This window comes from Podarcis tiliguerta, assembly GCF_965153285.1.
Source record: "Podarcis tiliguerta genome assembly, chromosome: 5".
In the NCBI taxonomy this organism is placed as follows: domain Eukaryota; kingdom Metazoa; phylum Chordata; class Lepidosauria; order Squamata; family Lacertidae; genus Podarcis; species Podarcis tiliguerta.
In genome coordinates this window covers 42,752,292-42,773,933 of record NC_139538.1, presented here as the reverse complement: position 1 = coordinate 42,773,933, position 21,642 = coordinate 42,752,292, and the positions used below count along the sequence as shown (strand labels likewise).

The 21,642-nt window shown below is 46.2% G+C and overlaps 1 protein-coding gene across 3 annotated transcripts; it reads left to right on the top strand.

The window, feature by feature from the left end:
* Nucleotides 1–1,150: 1,150 nt before the first annotated feature.
* TLX1 (T cell leukemia homeobox 1) lies at nucleotides 1,151–20,911 on the top strand (the record flags this gene model as incomplete). Of its 3 annotated transcripts, none has more annotated exons than XM_083441593.1 (3): nucleotides 1,151–1,670; nucleotides 6,720–6,921; nucleotides 19,522–20,911. In XM_083441593.1, the coding sequence occupies 3 exons, from the start codon at nucleotides 1,151–1,153 to the stop codon at nucleotides 19,742–19,744; spliced, it is 945 nt and encodes a 314-aa protein (XP_083297719.1). In that variant the 3' UTR covers nucleotides 19,745–20,911. The 3 variants fall into 3 exon arrangements, with proteins under 3 accessions (XP_083297719.1, XP_083297720.1, XP_083297718.1); XM_083441594.1 differs by having other exon boundaries at nucleotides 6,684–6,921; nucleotides 19,673–20,911; XM_083441592.1 differs by having other exon boundaries at nucleotides 6,684–6,921.
* Between the last annotated feature and the right edge of the window lie 731 nt (nucleotides 20,912–21,642).

Genomic DNA, 21,642 nt, shown 5'->3' with positions numbered 1-21,642 from the left:
GGTTTTTAAGAGGTATGAAAGCGAAATTAAAATGAAAGACTCAGGGCTTTAAAAAACTAAACCCACACCCACTAAATCATAGTCAGAGTAGACCCTACTCTAAACGGTCTTAAGTTCATTTATTTTAATGGGTCTGCTGTGAGGACGACTAACAGTATCACGCACTGTGTGGAGAAGTATGAATGGCCGAACACCTCGCCTTCCCACCCAGTCTTGGAGGACATGTTCCGCTTAGGTGGGGTCGTATAGCATGAACCTGGGGATCGGGACCACGAAGTGGCCCATTGGAAAGCCGTCGCCGACTCATCAACTTGACCCTCCATGCTCCATCTTCATCTCGTCCTACGTCTTGCCCGCTAACTTCATTAGCCCAGTCAAGTCCATGGATGGTGCGCAACTTAGCAGACTGGGCGCCCAGCCTCTGCGTGCTGGGCCTGCAGTTGACGAGGATCTCAAGAAGAAGGAAAGGGCCTCTTCCTTTCCTTTCCCCTACGTGGCTTTTAACAAGGTTCTTCATTCCCTGCCCCGCCACCGGCTGGGTCTGGGACGCACGCGGTGCTAAAAAATAACGGGGCGCAGAATTGCGGCCGCGCGGATAATGCGCTGACTCAGGCGAGAGGTTGCGCGGGCACTTCGCCGTTTCCCCAAGCGCCAGCGCTCTGACTCTGCTGCGCAGACGACTCGTCTTGCTAGGGTCCATGGGTGCCTGGCGGGGCTCCCCGCTTGGGTTTGGCTGGGAAAGAAACTCCTTTTCTTCTCCCTCCCTCCCTCGCTCCCTCCCTCTTTCTCCTCGGCTGTCATTCATCCAGCTTCTCCGTGCTCCAGCCAATGGCGGAGCAGGGCCTAGCAGCACCAGGCTTTTGGCTAACATGATTGATGCCCTCGCAGCTAGGCGAGAGAGGGAGCCCACGGGCGCGCACATCCCCCCACACCCTCCCCCTCCCCCTCCCCCTTCCCCCAGCTTTTCCTTCCTCCGCTTCCATCCTCCTTTTTTTTACCTCTTTGGGATCAAGTGAAGCGCGACCAGGAAAGCTGCGCGTATTTTGAAAAAACCTCTCGCCTGGAAGAAGAAGGGAGGAGGAGGTGGTGGTGGAGGTGGTGGAGGGGGGAGGGTAAAAGTCGCCCTCTTTGGGGTGGCTGTGGGCCCAGCATGGATCACTTAGGGGCGCACCACCTCCACCAGAGCCACGCCGAGCCCATCAGCTTCGGCATCGACCAGATCCTCAACAACCCGGACCAAGGCAGCTGCATGATCTCCAACGCGCGCCTGCAGGACGTGGCGGACTACGGCCTGGGAGGATGTGTGGTGAGCAGCGCGTACAACCCCATGGCCGGCCACTACGGCTCGGCCGGCGGCGGCGGAGGCGGCGGCGGAGGAGCAGCAGGAGGAGGGTCGTCCTCCGCCGGAGGTTACAGCAACGGCGGGGCTTGCAGCATGGCTTCTCTGGCGGGGTCTTACAACATGAACCTGGGGGTCGGGACCATGAACGGAAATAACCTCAACGCGGCCGGGGGCGTGATCCGGGTGCCGGCGCACAGACCCCTGACCGGGGGCGTCCACCAGCCTCTCTCCACGGCCGTGCCCACCGTCCCGTCCGTGAACAATCTCACGGGGCTGACTTTCCCCTGGATGGAGAGCAACAGGCGCTACACCAAGGACAGGTTCACAGGTGAGTGGGTCTCTTTCCCTCCTGCTGCACACCTGCACTAGTCTCCCCCGTCGCTCGCTCACTCGCTCACTCGCTCTCCTCTCTCTTCTCTCGCATCCGAAAAACAAAAACAAGCAGCTTACTGGCTCGGAGATGGAGCGTCCCTTCTCTGCCCCTAAGCAACAAACCTACCGGGCAGGCCTTGGGCACGATTCGTAACTGGTTTAATGGCATCGATTGGCGTGATTTATAAATAGCTTTGATGGATTGATCTTAGATTTATGGCCCACTAGAGCGCTCATATATATGCCTGGGATTTGGCGGTAAAAAAAAGAGAGGCCTCCGTAGTAGAGAACTTTAATCACATTGATTATCATTATTAAATTGGCTGTATTTGACAGCACTGTTATCCCGAGGTTCTAATGTTGTTGAAATTTCCAGGGAAGAAGTAGGCTTTCACCCTCTCGAGCTATTCAAGTCTTTCTCCCAGAAATGGAATTGACACGCTAATAATCCGTAGTTTATCCAGACTTTGTTCAATGACATTCATAGGAGCCGAGGTCTCCTTTATTTTTATTTTTCAATTGGTGGGGTGATCCAGCCCCAGTACTCACGCGAATGAATTTATAAATGATGCATTCCTACTGTAGCTGAATTCCCCCTCCCCCTCACATGGCTATATCTCTCTATAGCTCTTAAAACTGTGACAGATTTATTTATTTGAAAGGCTATAATAAATGCTACCACTAATAGCAATAATCACCACCACAACAGTAACTTACGATGTGGTTAGGCGAATAGTGTATGTGTGTAAAATATAACATTTTGGCCAAATAATTATGTTTATAAAAAGTAATAATAATTCATCTACTGCCGAAAGAACAGCCTATTTCAACGTTCAAGTAACATTTTAATAACCTTCACGACTGTTTTCAATAGAATATACAGCACACGTGCGCGTGCCTTTATAAAATAATTTCTATACAAATACACATATACATGTTTCCCAGCCCTAGACAGACGGCATTACGTGATACTGATCTGTAACATAAATAATGAAAAGGGGCAGGATCCAGATGCGAATGGCAGGGGCGAGAGTGGCCGATCAATAGTCTGGTCTTGGGAACTACTACGTCTTCCTTTTGCGCCTCCTTTCGGATCCAGCCTTTTCTCGAATCTCCGGCCTGTAGATGGAGAGATCTGCGCTGCTGTTATACATGCACGAAACAGAATATGAGAGCCGATCAAAATGTATATTAGTTCAGAGGCAGATCCGTTCGAAGGAGAACCGCCACATAAACCGGTGGCTTTCGGAACATCTCGGGGATTTCCTGCCCCGCTCCCCTCCCACTGCAAACAATGACGGCCATAATATTTCAGTTTTAATTTAAAGAGTGAAACCCGAGCTTCATCAATAAAATCCCCATTATCTTTCGCTTGGAGAAGGATAAGATTACCCCAAGGGCTGGCAACTTACCTATCTCCCGGGGGGTTGTAAAGTTCAAACCAATGACTGTTTGGAGAGACCCAAACAAGACAGATGGGCAGATAAACACCCGCGCAGTCGGGGTCTTTCCACCGAATAGAGCGCGCCCACCGCGCTGCGCGCGCCTAGGCCTGCGATCCGCGTCGTGATTGAACCTCGAACCCTCCGCCCCGCTTCGGTTTCAGGAGGGTTTCCGGGATGTTGTTATTCCACAGCAGGGAAAACGCCCCAAGGTGGGGAGAAACCGGGGGGTTTCGTTGGAGGAGCGAGGAGAATCCCAGGAGCAAGACCCGTAAGAACTAGTCTTTTATTACAGATGACCCAATAAAATATAGAAATGTAGATGTTATCTTGCATTCCCTCTGCAACCTTTCTTTTCTTTTCTTTTCTTTCTTTTACGTATCGCAGCCATGATTTCCAGGCCTCAATGAGACGGCTGCAGCACGCGTGGCTCTGTGCCGCTTGCTTTTAGCGCACGATTTTTAAAAAGGTTTTTTAAAAGGCGCAGTCTGATTTATTCATTTATTTCAACGAGAGCGCCTTGGGCTCCCTGGTTTGTTCTTCCGACGAGGCTCCTGCAGCAAGTTAGAGGCCTACCTCTTCCTCTATCCCCTTGCCTTCCGCTGAAAGCATTCGGGCAAAATAGGGAAATTGTTGGCGTTAAACATGAGGGAAACACATGTATGTGGATTGGGAACTGTGCGATAAAATATACGGAGCGTTTGGGGGAATTTATTTTCCTCGCTCTCCTGTGGAACGCTTCTTTAATATTCATAAGCAGCGCAATAGCATGATCGTTTACTCGGAAGTAAGGCCCGCTATGCACAGTTTCACTAACTGTTAGGTAAAAAGTGCATAGGATTGCAATCGAATCTAGCCATAAATAAAGATATTTTGAAAGTCTCTTAAAGCCTTCGGATTTGCCACTAAATTATAAATCAGCGTTCAGATATCCTAGGACGGGGGGGGGGTTTACAAATACTAAAATAAACTCATTTCAGATTTTCACCTATCGCCTTCCCCTTACTTCCAACTTATTTCCAGTTCTCCCAATTCAGGCTTACAGTATGTATTTCGCTCCATGCTGCCCCTATAAATGCCTGGGGTATTTTTGTTTGTTTGGAAATTAAAGGAGAAAAAAGTACACTAGGCCTGAATAGAGAGGTGTTGGAGGATCGCGCTGTTAAGCGTCCTATTTAACAGAATAATTCCCAGTCAAACTTGGAACCAGAGGCAACACTCCAAAAGGTCCCCGTCCTCAACCCCCAAGTGACTCTTAAATCCTTTTGTTTTCCGCGTCGGAAAGTTTAATGTAAAAATCTTGCCACAGTGGTTTTTGGAAAACATCTTCCATAGGAAAGACTAATCACAAGGGAGAGGAAAAGTTGAGAAAGCAATCTAAATAGTATTTTGGGGGCTTGCTTGTTTTTGCTTTGTTTTGTTACTTACATAGCAGATTGTTGTTGCCATTTGAGAATGATTTCACGCCAGCATCGGAAAGGTCGGAAAACAGGCCACATTGCATCGATTTAAAATCAAAACGACAACCATATGAGAAATCAAAAGAATATCTTTGATTACGCGGCCCATTTCCCATTCCTTCCCCCTCAAACACACGCGCGACTCATGCCACCCGCTTTTTACCTAATAGTCTTCGTTCGTATTCTTAATAGTTTTTACGAGCATTCCTTTAAAAGCAACCCGCAGGTTTCGTGTGCGTGTGAATTGTATTTTTAAAATTAAACAAGCAAGTGCTCTCAGTATTTCATGAAACGCTGTATCGATTATATCGAACTGCATCCGCTTGAAACACAGTAACACCCAAAGAGCAACGTAGTTTTTCGGGGGGGCGGGGGAAAGGGAGAAGTAGCCCAATTCTAACCACGTTCGTTCTACACTCAGTCCCACGATGGCTGCAGTTCTGTGCGCACTGATTCGAGAGTAAGCGCATTTGCATTGAGTGAGACTTAGTTCATTGGTAAGCCTTACAGCGCAATCCCGCGCGTCTTCCTTCGGAGGGTGTCCCATTGCATTCAATGGCTTTTTCTAGCTTAGGGCTGAGGTTTACAGCAGGGATGAGTAACCTCCAAGTGTTGTTGGGTCACCACTGCCATCATCCCTGTGCATTGGCCCGGGCCTGATGGGGGCTCCAGGATCCCCAACCCTTACAACTTTACCACCGCTGCTCATAGCCTGACCCTCTGCACCCTTTTCTTCCGAGGTAATTCGACCCAATGTTTATGACCCAGTCCTACGTTTTATTTCGAAATAAGCCCCATTGATTTCAGTGGGCCTTGATTCGTGTGTTGAGAGTCACCCGTAGCAACGTTTTCGGGGGGAAATAAACCAAAGTGGTTGGTAGGGAAATTGCCTGAAAGTCAGAGCTGCTTCAGTCTTTGCAAAATTAAAGCCTTCGGGGGCAGGAGCGGGTGCGGTGAAACATTAATAGGATTTAATTGCTGCAGTGATTCGTGACTCCTGCGAGGCCCAGATGAGTTTTGTCCTCATTTCGCTCGCGGTGTTGCTCTGCGCTGGCCTCCGGGCTAGCGAGGCAGCAAAGCTCAGCCTTAGAGGGTAGGATTAGCCAACGTTTTGCACGATTACATATGTATTTTGAAAAAAGTCGCGCCCCAGTCCCTCGATGATCATCCATTTACTGTCATGTTGCCCATTCCGGGGTTGTTGTTCTTTTATTGTTGCTTTGCGGGGGGGGGGGGCGGAATGCTGAACCCCCAGAAAGTGAATGCTAATGGACCAACCTAAGGTGTTTCACCCTCGGTCACCTCCCCAAAGTCAGCTAGGGACAAACCCTTCTCATCCTTGATTCCCTATCTGGGAAAAGGGACGGAGATGTTTTGTGGATTGTTCCACTGGTCTCAAAGCCTTCGATAAATGTGCCCTGTGGACCATTCAGTCTAGTTTTGTCTTACTTCGAGGGGTGAGGGGGAAAGGGAAACCCCAGTTTCAGTCTTCAAGGGCCTGTCTGCTCGCCTTTAGAATATCCCATCTCTGGAACTCCTTTCCAACTCGTCTCCCGGCCCACCAAGAGCCCCCAGATTAGATCTGAAGTCTTTTCAATATCCAGGGGACTAGTCTCGTGGCTAGTTTACTAACTTGATAGATGTCGTCGTAGTGCTCTACATGTGTACGTCTATACCCAGAGGCTCTTGGGGCGATAGAAATAAATAGGATGATGTAAATAAAAAAATAAATAAAAAACGGGAGAAGCTCAGGCAAGCCGAGATCTTCGGAGAGAAATTTGGAGAGGTTTCCACTTTCCCCTTTGCAAGGCTAAACGAAGAGAGGGTGGGGATTGTGGGTCATAGCCTGTCTTGAGGGGAGTGGGGGGTGTCTGCCTCTGTGCCTGGGATTTCCTCCCGTGCTCTCCTCGGCCCACCTCGGCCCAGCCTCGCTCTCTGACTGTCTGTCTGTCTGTCTGTCTCTTTCTGTCTCTCCTCTGCCGACGCTTATGGACCCCTCCTGATCATGTCGCCGCTTGCTTCTTTGCCCCCACCCCCCACCCCCGCCCGCCCTGTCTCCCCCTCCAGTGGCCCTCTCACCGTTCACTGTAACACGCCGTATAGGTCACCCCTACCAGAACCGGACGCCCCCCAAGAAGAAGAAGCCCCGCACCTCCTTCACCCGCCTGCAGATCTGCGAGCTGGAGAAGCGCTTCCATCGGCAGAAGTACCTGGCCTCGGCCGAGAGGGCGGCTCTGGCCAAGGCACTGAAAATGACCGACGCGCAAGTCAAGACCTGGTTCCAGAACAGGAGGACAAAGTGGAGGTGAGCGGCCGAGGCCAGGCCTCGTGGGGTCTTTGTGTGTGTGTGTGTGTGTGTGTGTGTGTGTGAGAGAGAGATATTCTCCTTTTTGCAAGCGCGAAAGTGCCCTGGGATGCGCCTGGGCCTGCCATCTGATCTAAATATGCTCTCCCCCCCAAAAAAAGGGGGGAGCCCCATTAACTCTGTGGGCTTCACTTTCCAGCCAACTCCTACATTAGGATGCAGAGCCAGGTAATGGTACCTCCGCTCCTGCTCTTTGCTTTCCTCTGGGTCCCCCCCCCTTTTGTGGGGGGTGGGGTGAGATGGGCCTTCGGGGTTGCCTGAACCTGCCTCTTTTCCCTGAGGTGTGAGCCAGTTGTGACTCAAGCCATTATTGGCGGATGGGATGTGTGTGCGCGCGGCCGCGCGACAGTGGCGCCATTGTATTGACTCGCAGCGTCTTCTGCGCGCGATGAATGGGAGGCTATTGTTCATGCTCTAAGTGGTTCTCCGCAGCCTTGTCTGCACGTGCAGTTTGCTTAATACATGACGACCCTGAAGTTTGAGCTGGTTGGGAGCAGCAGAATACTTTTACCCAGGAAGTCATATCTGCAAGCGGAATCAGTATTAAGGGACCTGTCTATGACACCTATTGAATTCATGTCTCCCTTATCTATACCAATGTATATGTGCGTTATTTAAACCCTCTGTTATCTCTGCCTGCCGCGTGTTCCTTTCGGTTTTTCGTCGAGCCGGTCGCCCCCAGGTTTGACAGCCTCTTGCATTCTTTTCAGTCCCCGTTTCAGACCTCTTCATAAGTCTCGGATGTCCCGAATTTTACACACATCAGACAAAAACGCTTGTCCACAACCCCCCCCCCCCCACGTGGATGTTTTATGATGAAGCAGATGCTGGCATCATCTATCTGCCTGCGCTCGCCCCCTCCCCCAAGCCGTGCGCCTTCTAAATTGTCACGTGCATAGCCTGTCTCACAATTTGCCTTGCTTTCAGAGCTAGAGAATTTGATGGCCTGCCACTGGAAGGGTTAACGGCGTTCCAACCTATCTATCCATTGACCGCTTTCCGGGGGCAGGGAGGGGGCTCGGAGGTGTTACTGCGCGTTGCCTTTTCAAACAAAAGGATCGGCGGGAAAGAGTCTCAGGCCCGTTGCTATAGTTGCACAAACAAATCAAGAGCCATTGTATTGAGAGGGTCCAAGTGTACATCCGGCCGTCGGAAGTGAGCGAAGGTTCCTGGAGCCCTGGCGAACTTTCTGAAGGAGGCGCTTCGCTAATCTTGGTCATGGCCAGGGCAGCATGGAGCCGAGGTGAAGGAAGCCCCTGCCAGAGATGCTCTGCAGGCTCTGAGTGTTCTTCCTCTGTCTTCAGTGACCGTGTAGGAAAGAGGCCTCAGTTTGCACGTGCTCTGTTCTTCTCAACAGAGCATTTAATCGGATTCAAAGTCCTGCCCCACCCTAGGAAAGGAAAGGCGTCGCCCCTGGGTGTTTTTGTTTTAATTTGCAGGAGATTGTTAATAGTATTATTAGCACTACTAGTATTGCTACTATTAATAGTGAGAGAGCCGCCTTGGTGTAGTATTGGACGCCGGGCCTGGGAGACCAGGGTTCAACTCCCTGCTCAGCCACTAACCTCACTGGGGTGATATTGGGCGCACCGCAGTTGTTCAGCCTAACAGGGTTGTTGTGAGGATAAAATGGGGAGAAAGAGAACCACGCATGGCTCCTTGGAGGGACGGTGGAGTGTAAATGAAGCAATACATAAATAATGGGTATTTTGGGGAGAGGGAGGAGCGCGCGAGACCAGCATGCCAATCAGAAGTATGATTCTGAATTAGACTGCAGTCCAATCCGCTCACGCTTTTCTGAGAGTCCCATTTAACGGAACAGAATTCACTTCCGGGTAAACGTGCATAGGATGTCACTGTTAGGTTGCAAACCTATCTGGGAGTAAGCACGACTGAACGCGGCAGGACCTATTTCAAAGGAAACCGTGGCTAGGATTGCGCTGAGAGCAGCAGGACGAATTCGGAGTAAATGGTTTGCCCAGGTGAGAAGGCATTTACATGAGTTGAAGGGCCTCAAGGGAACCAGCGTTTTTCAGAGTCACTTCCTAGAGAGAGAAAACTAGAATCTTATAATAGAATAATAACCCTGAGAAAGTCTGGGTTTCCAGTTTTAATATAAGAAACGATACATGGAGCGGGGGAGTCTCCCAAAGACTTTTACAGTGGAGGTTACAAGCACTAAGCGCATGATAAAACGCCAATGCCCTTTTTGAAAATGGGCGTTATGAAGCCAGCAAGTTTAAACACGTGTTTGTAGAATGCGGAGTTAAAGCGTTTTTGAGGGGTTAGTAAAAAACCAACGGGTGGCGTACGGGTCACGGTTGTGCCAATAGCCTCGCCATTGTCTTTCCACAGCTACAGCTCAATGGTAGAACATCTGCTTTGCATGCAGAAGGACCCAGGTTTGCTCCCCAGCATCTCCAAGTAGGGCGGGGAGAGAGAACTCTACCAGAAATCCGGGAGAGCCGCTGCCAGTCAGTGTAGACAATACTGAGCAATGTGGACCAACGATTCAAGGGAACTAGGGAAGCCAGGAGCCCTCAGGGGTACACGCTTGCTTCCAGATCACGCGTGGAAGCCTGTGCTGAACTTTGGTCCCTTCATACCTTCTGCCTTTAAGAATATAAGAAGACCTCCAGTGGATCACACCCAAGGCTCACCTAGTCCCAGGGATGCCAGGGAGTAAGCCCCTTCCCACATAATCGATCACATGCCGTTGTGCAGGCACACCATTTGAATGGCAATCCCCATCAACGTGGTGGTGGTGGTGGGGGAGAGGACGGTCCTCTCAACCTCGGCCCCTAGGCTCTTATGTCTAGTCCAGTGCTCCCCTCCACAGGCTCACAAGAAACCAGCAAGCAGACCCTGAGATCAACAGAGAATAGCCCCATGAGCTTACAGGACAAGCTTCTGAAGGCAGGGAGGGAAAGAGTTCTTTCTACAGGCTGCCTAGTGATCTACAACCTTCCCGTGGAATCCTGTGCCCGCAAAGGTTCTCTGCCGCCCTTCCGACGTGCACCTGAGGAAGCCGGGGGGAGCAGCTACCCAGCGCGACCCCGCCCCCCGCGCCCGCGTGTTCTCATGAACTAACAATACTTAAAGCGGGTTTGAATCTTAGGAATCCGGCGTTTAAAGCTCAGAAAAGTGGGTTTGCGGTTTCCTAGTCTTAAATTAGCCAGACTAGACAGCAAACTTTGCCCTCACTGCGAATGTAAAAGCAGAGTCGTAGCTATGGGGCGGGTAGCCAGCTGTTTTGTTTTGTTTTGTCCCTGGAGCCTTCGGAGGGGCGCCATTGAGGCTCCCAGGCCCAGCCTCTCTGTGTGCATGCAAATGCGCGTGGATATGTGCCAAACTGGCTCTTTGACCCGAGTGAAATAAAGCCTAGTTTCGCCCCTGGTAAAAACAAGGTAGTCCTTTCCGGAGCAAGTCCCCCTGCCCTGCCCGCTTCGTTTTGCGGTGCTGACATTTCACAGCACCCAAGAGATTTCGGTCCTAAAAACCACCGACAGAAGATGTATTTGAACGCTTCTAACGGGAGCTCAATGCCTTTCACATGAAACATCACTGGGCATGATAAGCAGTTTAAACTTTTTGTTTTTAAGTATTCGGAGCAAGGATAGATTTCATCAAAGTAGATTTGACATTTTTGCTCAAAATGAATATATTCTGTGCTAAGCGGGCGGGCGGGGGAGGTTACTGTCGAAATTTTGCAGTTCTGATAAAGTAACAAAAGTCTTACGTCCTCAAAGCGAATCATTATTGTTAGCCATTAAATGGGATTAAACTAACTATGGTGTAAAAGGACATATAAAGACAAGAATTTGCTTTAAGTTTACGCGATCCCTTCAGTGGATACTAATTCTCTAGAAATATGAATGTTAAGATAAACAACTTCGTTAAAACACAAATTATTATTATTTAATTTATTTTTACAACTGAAGCAATTTCAATGGGAGAACAACTCTCCCGTTTAGAATAGGGGCTTTGTCCCTATTATGCTCCCCGATGTTGCAAATGGCCCCTCCCGCTCGGCCAGATCAAAATCCGCTTGAAAACTGCACACCTATCACAGGACAAAGCAATGAAAGCGGGGCTTTTCCTTCCTGTAGACCCGAATGCCTCTTCATCCGTTTTCAACCTTTCCTTCAATTTATAGTTTTTAAAAGGCTGGGGGCATAATTTCGCTAAAGTAGAAAGGAGTTCGGTATTAGGGATTCCATTAATCCCCCAATAAACGTCATCTCATAACTGAGTGCTTGTAAGATGAATGTTCCAAATGTTGTCTGTTAATATATTTTAAAATAGTTATCAGTATGTGTTGAGCTATGTATGTAGGTATTTCAACTTTCTGGGTGACTTGGAGGCACACTTATTTCTCCCTGGGTACGATTGTGTCAGCTTGCAGCCTCACAATCTTTTCAGAACAGCAAAACTGATCCTTGCAGTGTAATTCCCTTTGCATTGGCTTCAGTAGGGTGAAAAACACTTTTTTCATTGTTGATTTTCTCTCTCACTCTCTCTCTCCTTTCTTTCTTCTTTCTCTCTTTCTTTCTTTCTCTCTCTCTTTCTCCCTTTCTCTCTTTCTCTCTTAATTGTAATCTGCCTTGAGAATTGTTGTAGTTCAAATGCATCCATGAAATTTAATCGCTTATTTAGAATTGGGTATAACTAGTGACACAAGAATGGAACTTGATATGGAGCTTTTATTTTATTTTAAAAGCTCAGTAGGATTTATTCACATTACCTGGACTTTAGGGCTGTGTTCATATTAAAATATGGGGTGGCTTTCATCTAAGGTTTACTCAGAATACAGCCACTGAAATTAATGCATCTAACTTGATCGTTGTCATTCATTTCAACGACTCTACTCTGAGTAAAAGCTACTTGCATACCACCCATGGTCTCATAGAAGACAACTGCTAGGGGACTTCGGCCCTCCAATAAAATCGTTGAGGAGCAAAGCCCCCAAAAGTTGATGAGCATTGCCATTCAAATGGGGTGTGTGCGCCTTGTGAGTGATTATGCACGATGGGGCTTACCTGCCCCCCCCCCCATATTTTATTCAAGTTGGCACTCCTGTATGGTCTCATGAGGCACATCTGCAACAGTGATCCACTTTAGGGCAGATAGGGCAGTCTATATGGGGTTTGCTGTAGTTGCTATTTCATACTGAAGGCTCCAACTTTATGAATGTATTTCTATTTATTTAAAAATACGCATCCTGCTTGTCTCAAAGACATAAACGGAAGTAGTTTAAAACAAAGCACAAAATACAAACCCAGTTCAAGATTGGTGACATGCATTAAGCTGCGATTCAAGTTGCAAAATCGGGAAAGCGACAGCTCTAAAACCACACTACAAATTGAAAATTGGGGGGGGGGGGGCTTGGTAGTTCCATCCGCTTGGAAGTCTGGAGGGTGGTGGGAGAGGGAACTCTCTGTGGCAGGAAGCCCCTAAGCTATGGCGCTCCCTCTCCACGAAAGTGCACATGGCCCCTTCATTCTTCAGCTTCCCAAGAATGCTGAAGAATCATATTGTTACCTTGGCCTTTGAGGCTTGAAATGGATATTTTTAAAGGACCCAGACAATACTTCTGACTGGGAATGGTTTTAACTGGTTTTTATATTGTGCGCTTATATTGTTGTAACCCACTCTGAAACCGTATGGTGAAGGGCGGGTGAGAAATCCTATCAACCCACAAATAAACAAACGGAGCCACAGGATCAGAGCCAGTCAACAGAAAGCGAGAAAGCGTCAAATCAAAGAGCCTGCTTTTAACTTGCTGCCCGAAGGGCCGAAGTGCTGGAGCCGGATGGACCTCCCTGGGGAGGGCATTCCATAAAGGTAGTATCACAACTACCTTTGAATTGTGGCGCTGTAATATTTTACCGGGTCAGGCAATTGATTAAGCTATTAGAAGCTTGACAGCGGACTGGGCTATTAATGGATTGACTCCAGGCCAAGGTGCAACCTGATCTTCTGCATCGAAGGCAAGGCCCACTTGGGGTTTACTCGTAAGGAAGCGCGCATAGGCTTCCAGGACGAACCTAGGCAAGTTTACTCTGAAGTGGTAAATCCCACTGAACGGGACTTACCCCCAAATAAAGTGTGTTTAGGTTTTACAGCGTTTAGCTTACTGGCAGCGATGGAACTTAGTCGCGACTCCTTTAAACAGCCTTAGACTTCTCTGGGACTTAGCTGCCGTGAGTCATGTTCCCCAGATTGGGGTGGGTGGTGGTGGAAGACGGCCTTTGCTGCATTTTCACCGGTCCCAGCGCGGCCTGGGCGGGAATCCCTCCCTCGAGACACTTAATCTCGGTGCTAGGAAGGTTTGCTTCTATCTGCATATTTGCAATTAAGGCGCTGGACGTTCTGTGGCGGAGCTGTAACTAAGCTGCTCGCTTTCCGTGAAACAAATTGGGCTGGGACGCGTGGCTCTTGCTTCTTCTTCCATTTCACCCCCCCCCTCCTTCCTTCCTTCCTTCCAGAAGCCCGGACAGCGCTTCTCTCTTTCTGACAAATTACTCCTTTTTGCCCGCGCCAAGTGATGCTAACTGAGAAAAATGCCCCGCGCTGAAATTAATAATCTGTTTTTCACTAATTATCAAAGCGAGGAAGCAGGGTTGCAATTCTCTCCGAAGTCAAAACAATATTAAATATGCATCAGGAGTGAATTTGTGGTGGAAAGAAAGCGAGTGCATTATTCATGCGGTTCTTTCCTGAAGCGGAGCGAGGCTGTAAAACTCTTTTAGACCTCTCTCCCCGGCGTGGGTGGGTGCGAAAGGTGCGCGCGCAGAGAGCCCGATCCTGACCCTTTCCCGCCCCTTTCCGTCATGCGTAAATGTGCCCACCGAAATCAGTGGGGAGTGCCAAGCGCCAAGATTTACTTCTTTGGCTTTTATCTGAGTTGTGCGGGTCTAGAAAGTAAGTTCCCTGACTTTAATTTTTGTTCTAACCGGTGTGTCTTCAAATGAGCTCAGAGCTCCTTCGCTGCTTTGCCTTCGCCAGATGGGCCAGGACAGCAGCACAGCTAAATTAAAAGCAAAACGGTAATTACAAGACAAGCACCCGTTTTTGTTTCGTTTTTTAATTGGGCAGGTCTTCCGCGAAGTGGGTCCCTTGAATGTGTTATTAAAGAGGAGCCTGAGATGACTCATGGAAAATTATTCCTCCCTTGCCCGCGCGTTCCTTCAATGGCACGTTTTAAAATCTGATGTCAGGACGCGAGCAGGTGGCAATTAGACGGTGGATAAATAGTTATTTGGAGGCCGAAGTTAAGCAGCGTTCAGGGCCCAGTGCAGTCAGCGAGATGGAGTTGTGCAAGTGCCCTCTCTTCCTATCGAAAACAGACCCTCTTCCCATCGAAATCAGCAGCAGCTAAGCATGCACTCTGCTGTGGTTGGTTTGTGCGCCTTGCTATTTACGTTTAAGAGCGGTTCTTGAGTGACTCCAGCAAGGGCCTTGGAACTCAGTGGAACTTCCTTTAAAAAAAATAAAATATATTAACAGATTTTTATTGGGTAACAATAATCCATCTAAAGTCTCTGTTTTCAAGTCTTACAATCTTCCATACAGGTAATTCACTTTCAGAGTGAGACTTATACGGTTATAGGCAGTACGTGGTCGGGAGAAGGGAGGAGAGAGAGGAGGGAGAAGGGATATTTTAGGGTCAGGCTGTATTAAAAATGCTGTATACATACTAATCATAAATCATGGCAACTTTCAACTGACCATCATAATCAACAACAACAACAATATACTGTACCAAAAGGAACCTGGGATGATGGGCTCCTCCAGCCTGGAGTATATGTAATATGGATTTGAAGCTGCTTGTATCTCTATGTCCTCATCTAACTGGCAGCTTGCACTCTCCCTATCCCATTAAATTTGGATTTTGTTCACCAATGGATAATTCAATAAAGGAAGAAAACACATTTCACCCAACTGAACTCACTGGAGCTTATTATGTGGGTGGGTTGTGGGTTGTTGTTTTTTTACACGTGTGGTAGAGCTTCCCTCTGTGGTGTCTATCACTAACCCACCCCCTTCCATTTTGTTTCCATCAGTCCAAAGAAAGGGATGTAGTTTGCCTTTTTTGCACCTGTTGTTGCTGAAGGCATGTTCCTGGTGTTTTGGTTTCTGAAACAGTTCTTTTGTGCAGAACTGCTCTTGCAGAAAACATCTGTATTTTTTAAAAAAAGGAGGCTGGGAAGGAAAAGGGGGGAAAGGAAGTGGGCAACTTCAAATCCTTGCTTGGCATGGAGCAACACACATATTGTTATTTAAAAAAAAACACACACCTTTTTTTTTACAAATCTGGTGTATTAAAAACTTGTGTTTCAAAAATAATAATCTTTTTTATAAAAAAGAAAAGAAAAGAAAAGAAAAGAGGGAATATGCACAGGTAAACACAGGTTTTCAGATGAGAAGTGGTCGTTTTCTTGTGTTTCTGAGAAGCTAAAATACCTACTGTGATTCGTCACTTTCACTTCCCTGCTCTCTGTCTCTCTTACTCTTTTAGTAGTAGCAGCAGCTATCTATAAATATTCTAAGGCTGCTGGAATCATTGCAGTCAGTAAGTGTTTAATATTATTACCGAAACTGTAATGGACTTTGAACATGAAGCACCGTAAGGAGATCAATACTAATAAAGATAATAAAAAGGAATCTTCTATAGTTTCAATATAAACAGAGTTTTGAAACAATTTATTACCAAGTGAAAGAGAAGAGGAGGGAGTTGATAGATAGTAGACTCAGTCAGGTAACCTCCTACAACTGATTAGATTGCCTTGATAAAAAGATGGGAGAGTCTCTTTGGGTCATGCAAGAGAGTGAATGAGCAATGGGTGTGAGCCTGGCATGTCCTCATTTGCCATCCTGCTGATCTAAAATGTAAAGGAATGTGGTCGAAATGTGTCACAGTGAGCCCCAGATTAGTGGGCCCACTTCTGGGGAAAGCTAAGCAAGTCTATGCCTCTGTTTCCCCTCTCTCCTTTTGCAAGCCTGGTTTCACAGTGTAGATATTGGGCAGAAACCTTTATGCATAAAAGAGGCCTAAGCATTTTTACTGGACCAATTTAACTTGGCAATATCAGGAAGAGATACAGCAAAGCTGGGTCTGTCCTGAGCTGTAGGCCTGGGAATTGATTTCAGTGTAGTCTAAGCACATAATATTTAAAAGTTTTTAATTGGCTTATTAATCTGGCATCACAACTGATGAAGTGGATATCATTTTTAAAAATCCAGAACCCACTTCTTAAAGCAAAATTTAGGCAAAGGATTTGTGATTGCTGTAAAAGGGAGAAAGAATCTGGAAATAATGCCACAGGGAAACATCTGACTCACTCTTTCTCGGGAGAGAAGCTCTGTTGAAAGTCTTCAAGAACTTGTAGCTCAGGGGCAAAGTATCTGCTTTGCATGCAGAAGGTCCCAGGATCAAACCCTGGCATCTCCAGGTAGGGCAGGGAGAGATCCCCCTCTGAAAACCTGGAGAACCACTACCAGTCAGGAGACAAGATTGAGTTCGTTTGGTGGACTGGTGGTCTGGCTTGGTGAAAAGGAGCTTCCTATGTTCACCACACCAGCCTTGTTTAGACTCTGTGGAAGAGATGGGAGGTGAGAGATTCTTTATAATCTTTCCCTTCTGTTACCCCCCCCCCTTCAAAAATATAACAACAACAACCACTCCCCTTTAATGTTTCCTCTTCTTCTTCCATCTTTTCTTCTTTGCCCCGCTTTCTCCTTCCTCTCCCTCTCTCCTTCTTTGTGTCTCCATCATTCTTTTCCATTGTTGCCTACAACCATGAAGATCAGGCCCACTATCTATTTGAGCAAGTTCCCATGACGCTCTGAACAGGGATGTGCTGTGCTGCACTTTAGACTCATTGTTGTGCCATGAACTTTCACGATACCTTAAGTAACTAATGAAACCAGCAAATGGTTTATGAAACTGTGATTATGCCACAATAGATCTGTTGCACTGTGTTCACTAGGGACCTTAGAAGAACCCTCTTGCCCAGTCAACAGTAATAGTTCAGTACAGGCATATCTTTCACTTTCATCATGCAAAATGATTTAAAGGGGGTGTATAAATACTTTGGGAAACTTTCCAAGTGTTATCCAGGACATTGCCCTAATGACCCGAGCTCATCTACATTCCGTCCAGTCATAAGTGACATCAGTCTCATTCTAAAGCCAGACTAATGTGTGCTAGGCGATACCTCCATTTGCATGGGGCGCTTTCAGACAGAAGCATTATGGGAGCTTTACATTGCAAATGCGTTGTTTAGATTTTCTATGCACACAATTGGCACATGAGAGAACAACTCACTGTCTTTTAGTTTTAGGTTTCTTTATAGGTATTCTGCTCTTTCCTATCCATATTATGGACTCTTAACTTGGTAGTCCTAATCAACTTTCTGGAACTTCTGATTAAATCCCATTGAATTATTATTATTATTATTATTATTATTATTATGATGATGATGATGATGCTCAGGGTATTAATATGGATTCAACTTTGTATCCTGCCCCCTCCCCATTACTTAAATGGGAGAGGAATAAGCACTGGGTGTAAACACTTCATATTCATTCATAGATGCCAACAGGCTATGAGACCTTTTGCCAACTCTCCTCTAGTTCAGAGGATTCTGTCCTGAATCTTCCAACACTCAACTTCTTCAGATGTCCCTGAGTTCTAGTGTTATGGGAGAGGGATAAAAACTTTTCTCTATTCACTGTCTCCTTGTTGTGCATAATTTAAAAAACTTCTATCATGTCACCTGTTACCTTTTCATTAAACTAAAAAGTCCCATATAAAAAGTATAGAAAGGCTTATACTTTAATCCTTGCTGAATCCATAGGCTCAGTGAATTACATTCTAATTACATTCTAACACTTACTGGGTCCAGGAATTTAGAAGTGTTTATCACTCACAAACTCATAACAATAGTTATAGAACTTATTGATGGCATTCTTACTATTTTTAGCAATGTGTTGCTCAGATTTCTTTTTGGCATCCTGTACTGTCCGCTGGCACTTTTGGGGTGGGTGGGATGGGGGACAAAGTTCATGTTCCTTACTGTTATCTTCACCTGGACAAGATTTGATTTTTTGTAAAGGAAGCCTTTATGTGAAGGAGATGCGTACCATCTCCACTGAAGACAAAAAGCCTTTTCTGTTATGACCAAGCTGACAAGAGTAGTTTCCCCAATGTTGATTTACAGAAGCTTGGCAGTTTAAGAAAACGATTGTTGTGCTCATACATATTGCTATGCTATCAGGAAGTCACATTTATCAGATGGTTGCATCAGGGTAGCCATTAATTCCTCCATGTGTACTTCACTGTGATTGCAGGTTTGAGGGCTGGGCTGCGAATGAGGGAGTGTCTTACTACAAAACCTGGGGGACTGATGACTCTCTTCAAGACCAACCAGGGCTTATTTTATTCTACAGAACTGTCACCCCAAATATGCTTTCATGGAGGCCAAAGCTGACATTGAAAAGACTTTTGGGGTTTGAGCGCTGGGGCCGGGGGAAATAACCCTGTTTGCTCTTGAAGAGGATCCTCACTCCCCAGGTACTATAGTAAGCCACTGTCTCATTCCCAGCACAGCCCTCTAACCTGCAATTGAAGCATTACAGGGAAGTATGCTGTGGCATTGTTGAGTACGATTTTCTGAACCCAATCTGCAATGTGGAGATAAAATCAGCGGATAGCATTGCAAGGTTGTTGCACTCTCTCCTCTGGAGCTCATCTGAACAAGTGCGATGTGGCCTGAAGCAGAAGCAGAGAGAGCCAGTGTGGTATAGTGGTTAGAGCAGAGGTAGGCAACAGGGTGCCCTCCAGTTGTCGTGGAACTACATCTCCCATCATCCCCAGCCAGGATGGCCATGTTAAGGCAATTATGGAGTTTATTTTATCTATTTAGGTCTTAAATTTTTATACTGCCCTTCATCTGGGGCAGGCAGTTTAAAAACACAAAACATAGCATAACAACAAACAAAAACAACACTCCACTGCCCATTCAGAGTTTAAAAGGCCTAATAATAATAATAATAATAATAATAATTTATTACTTATACCCTGCCCACTCTGGGCGGCTCCCAATAGAATATTAAAACCACGATAAATACATCAAACATTAAAAACTTCCCTAAACAGGGGTGCCTTCAGATGTTTTCTAAAAGCCATGTATTTATTTATTTCCTTGACATCTGATGGGAGGGCTTTTTTAATTAGCCAAAGGCTTGGGAACTGTAGTCCAACAACATCTGGAGGGCATCATATTGGTTTCCCCACGATGTAAGACTAAGGCCAGGAAGACCTGAGTTCAAATCCTCATTTGACCAGGAAGCTTGCTGGGTGTCGTTGGGCCAGGCACAGACTCTCATCCTCACTCTCACAGGGTTGTTCTGAGGATAAAGTGGGGGCAGGAAGAACCACACATGGTCCGTTGAGCAACTTGGGGGCAAAGGCAGGGTGCAAATCTTATAAATAAAGAGTACTGAAAAATGATACGGTCTGCATCTTTCTCCCAGGCGACAAACTGCAGAGGAGCGGGAAGCGGAGAGGCAGCAAGCCAATCGCATCCTCATGCAGCTCCAGCAAGAGGCCTTTCAGAAAACCATCAACCAGCCCCTCCAAGCAGACCCCATCTGTGTTCACAACTCCTCTCTCTTTGCCCTCCAGAACCTCCAGCCATGGTCAGATGACTCCTCGAAGATTACCAGCGTAACTTCTGTAGCCTCGGCCTGTGAGTGAAGCCTTGACTTTGCCTGTGCATGGACTGTGGCGTCCCAAAAATGGCTGCCCTTACCCAATGCCATTGGGAGAAGATCTATGACCCAGAAAAGGGAGTGGTGAACCAGCAACCAGATCGTGCCCTATGCAAGCAAATACTCTCTTAGTCGGCAAAATGTTGGCAGTATTTCAATAAAGGGCATCGCTTTTGCTACTTCTTCTTTGAGATTGCAAGGCCCGATTATGAAAATTCATGAAGGGTCATTTAAAGACTTTTCTGGGGAGAAAAGAACCTTACTGTTGTTCTTTTTTAAAAAAATATTTCCAAGAGAAACCACTCATATAATTCAGTTTTACTGGCAATGTAGGATTTGTTCTCCCATTTAAACATTTTAGACTGATCACTTGTAATGCAAAATAATGACACCAGTTTGAATTGGAAATGTTTTTGAACAGCCTCTGCATCTTCAGCTAGGGTTTTGTTTTTGTTTTTCCCCCTCTAAAGACAGTAAGATCCTGCGGATGAACAAGAACCTCCCTCTTTTCTTTTTCGTTTTAATTTTCAGAGATGAATTCTTTGGGCTTCTCTCCTTTTCCTTATTTTCTCCCTGCTGAAGGAATGAAACCGGAATTATTGTTGAATGTAAACATTACATTGCAAACCATTGTGTGAAGGTTGTGATCAGTTTTCCTGGCTACCACAGACTCTGCATTGATCAACTTATAGTTTAATAACTCTGAGGCATCTGTGGCATTTTTGCAGGGCTAATGCAGTTTCACTTGATGGATTATTTTGGTATCGTTTATGATGTTGTTCAATATTTTATTTACTTTTGGGTTGAGAAGTCTGCTTTGCCATGGGTGGAAAAGCCCTCTTTTCCCATTTCCTGACCAGCATTTCACAATTTTCTTTTCATCACGTTGAGGAAAAGCTTGTGATTAATTTAAGCACTTCTTATAGCAAACTCCAAGAATATAGAAAATATATCTACAGCATATAGTTTTCACTTACTTTAACCTAACCATCACTGCCATTTTAAATCGGATGATACACAGAGCCAGGCAATTTATCAGAAAAGAATATTTTCAGTGAGGTTTTGAAATGCATTCATCAGTTCCCTTTTTTTATTATTAAGTTATGCACTTATAAGATGGTTTCTTTTTTTGTGTACTCATTTTCTAAAGTGTTTGTGTAATTTATGTGGAAAAAATTGAATAAAAAGGAAAAAAAAATTCAGTCCAGGTTAGTGGAAAGGGCAAAACAAAATGAAACCCTGACAAGCTGCTCTCTCTCTTTCTCTCTCTGGTTTTTGTGCTAATTCTTCTAGTGAGAAATGAGCTCAGAGATTATACAGCAACTGCCTGTGCAAGCTCTGCTTGGAACAAACAGAAAGAGGACTGCTTCATGTTCACCAGCATGCAGGGATTATGCATTAATTTTAAGCTCAGATTTCACAGCCTCAGTGTATAGAATCATAGAATTGTAGAGTTGGAAGGGACCCCCAAGCCCCCGCAATGCAGGAATGTGCAGTTGTGTACCTGTTGACAACCTTAAGTTTGTGCTTAATTTCAAGCAATGCTGAGTATAAATGAATGAAGACAAACGTGTAGACTTTCAAATGGGATATAATGAAAGAAAAGCAGATAGGGCAATATGTGGAACTCCAAGGTGGTTGTTTTTTCAAAAAACAGATGACTCTTTGAAATGAGAGTCAATCAGGTTTGCAATGCAAATGTAATAATACACAATACTGATCAGAATGCTCTTCCCATTACAAATGTTTTGCCTTCGCTTTCCTCACACACGAAATGAGAAGACACCTGCTTAAACAACTTGAGAAGCTCAAGAGGCAACTCAAGTCTCACATGTGAGGACAAAGGGTTGCATCCAGCGGAGGCTTTTTGTCTTGAGGAAACTT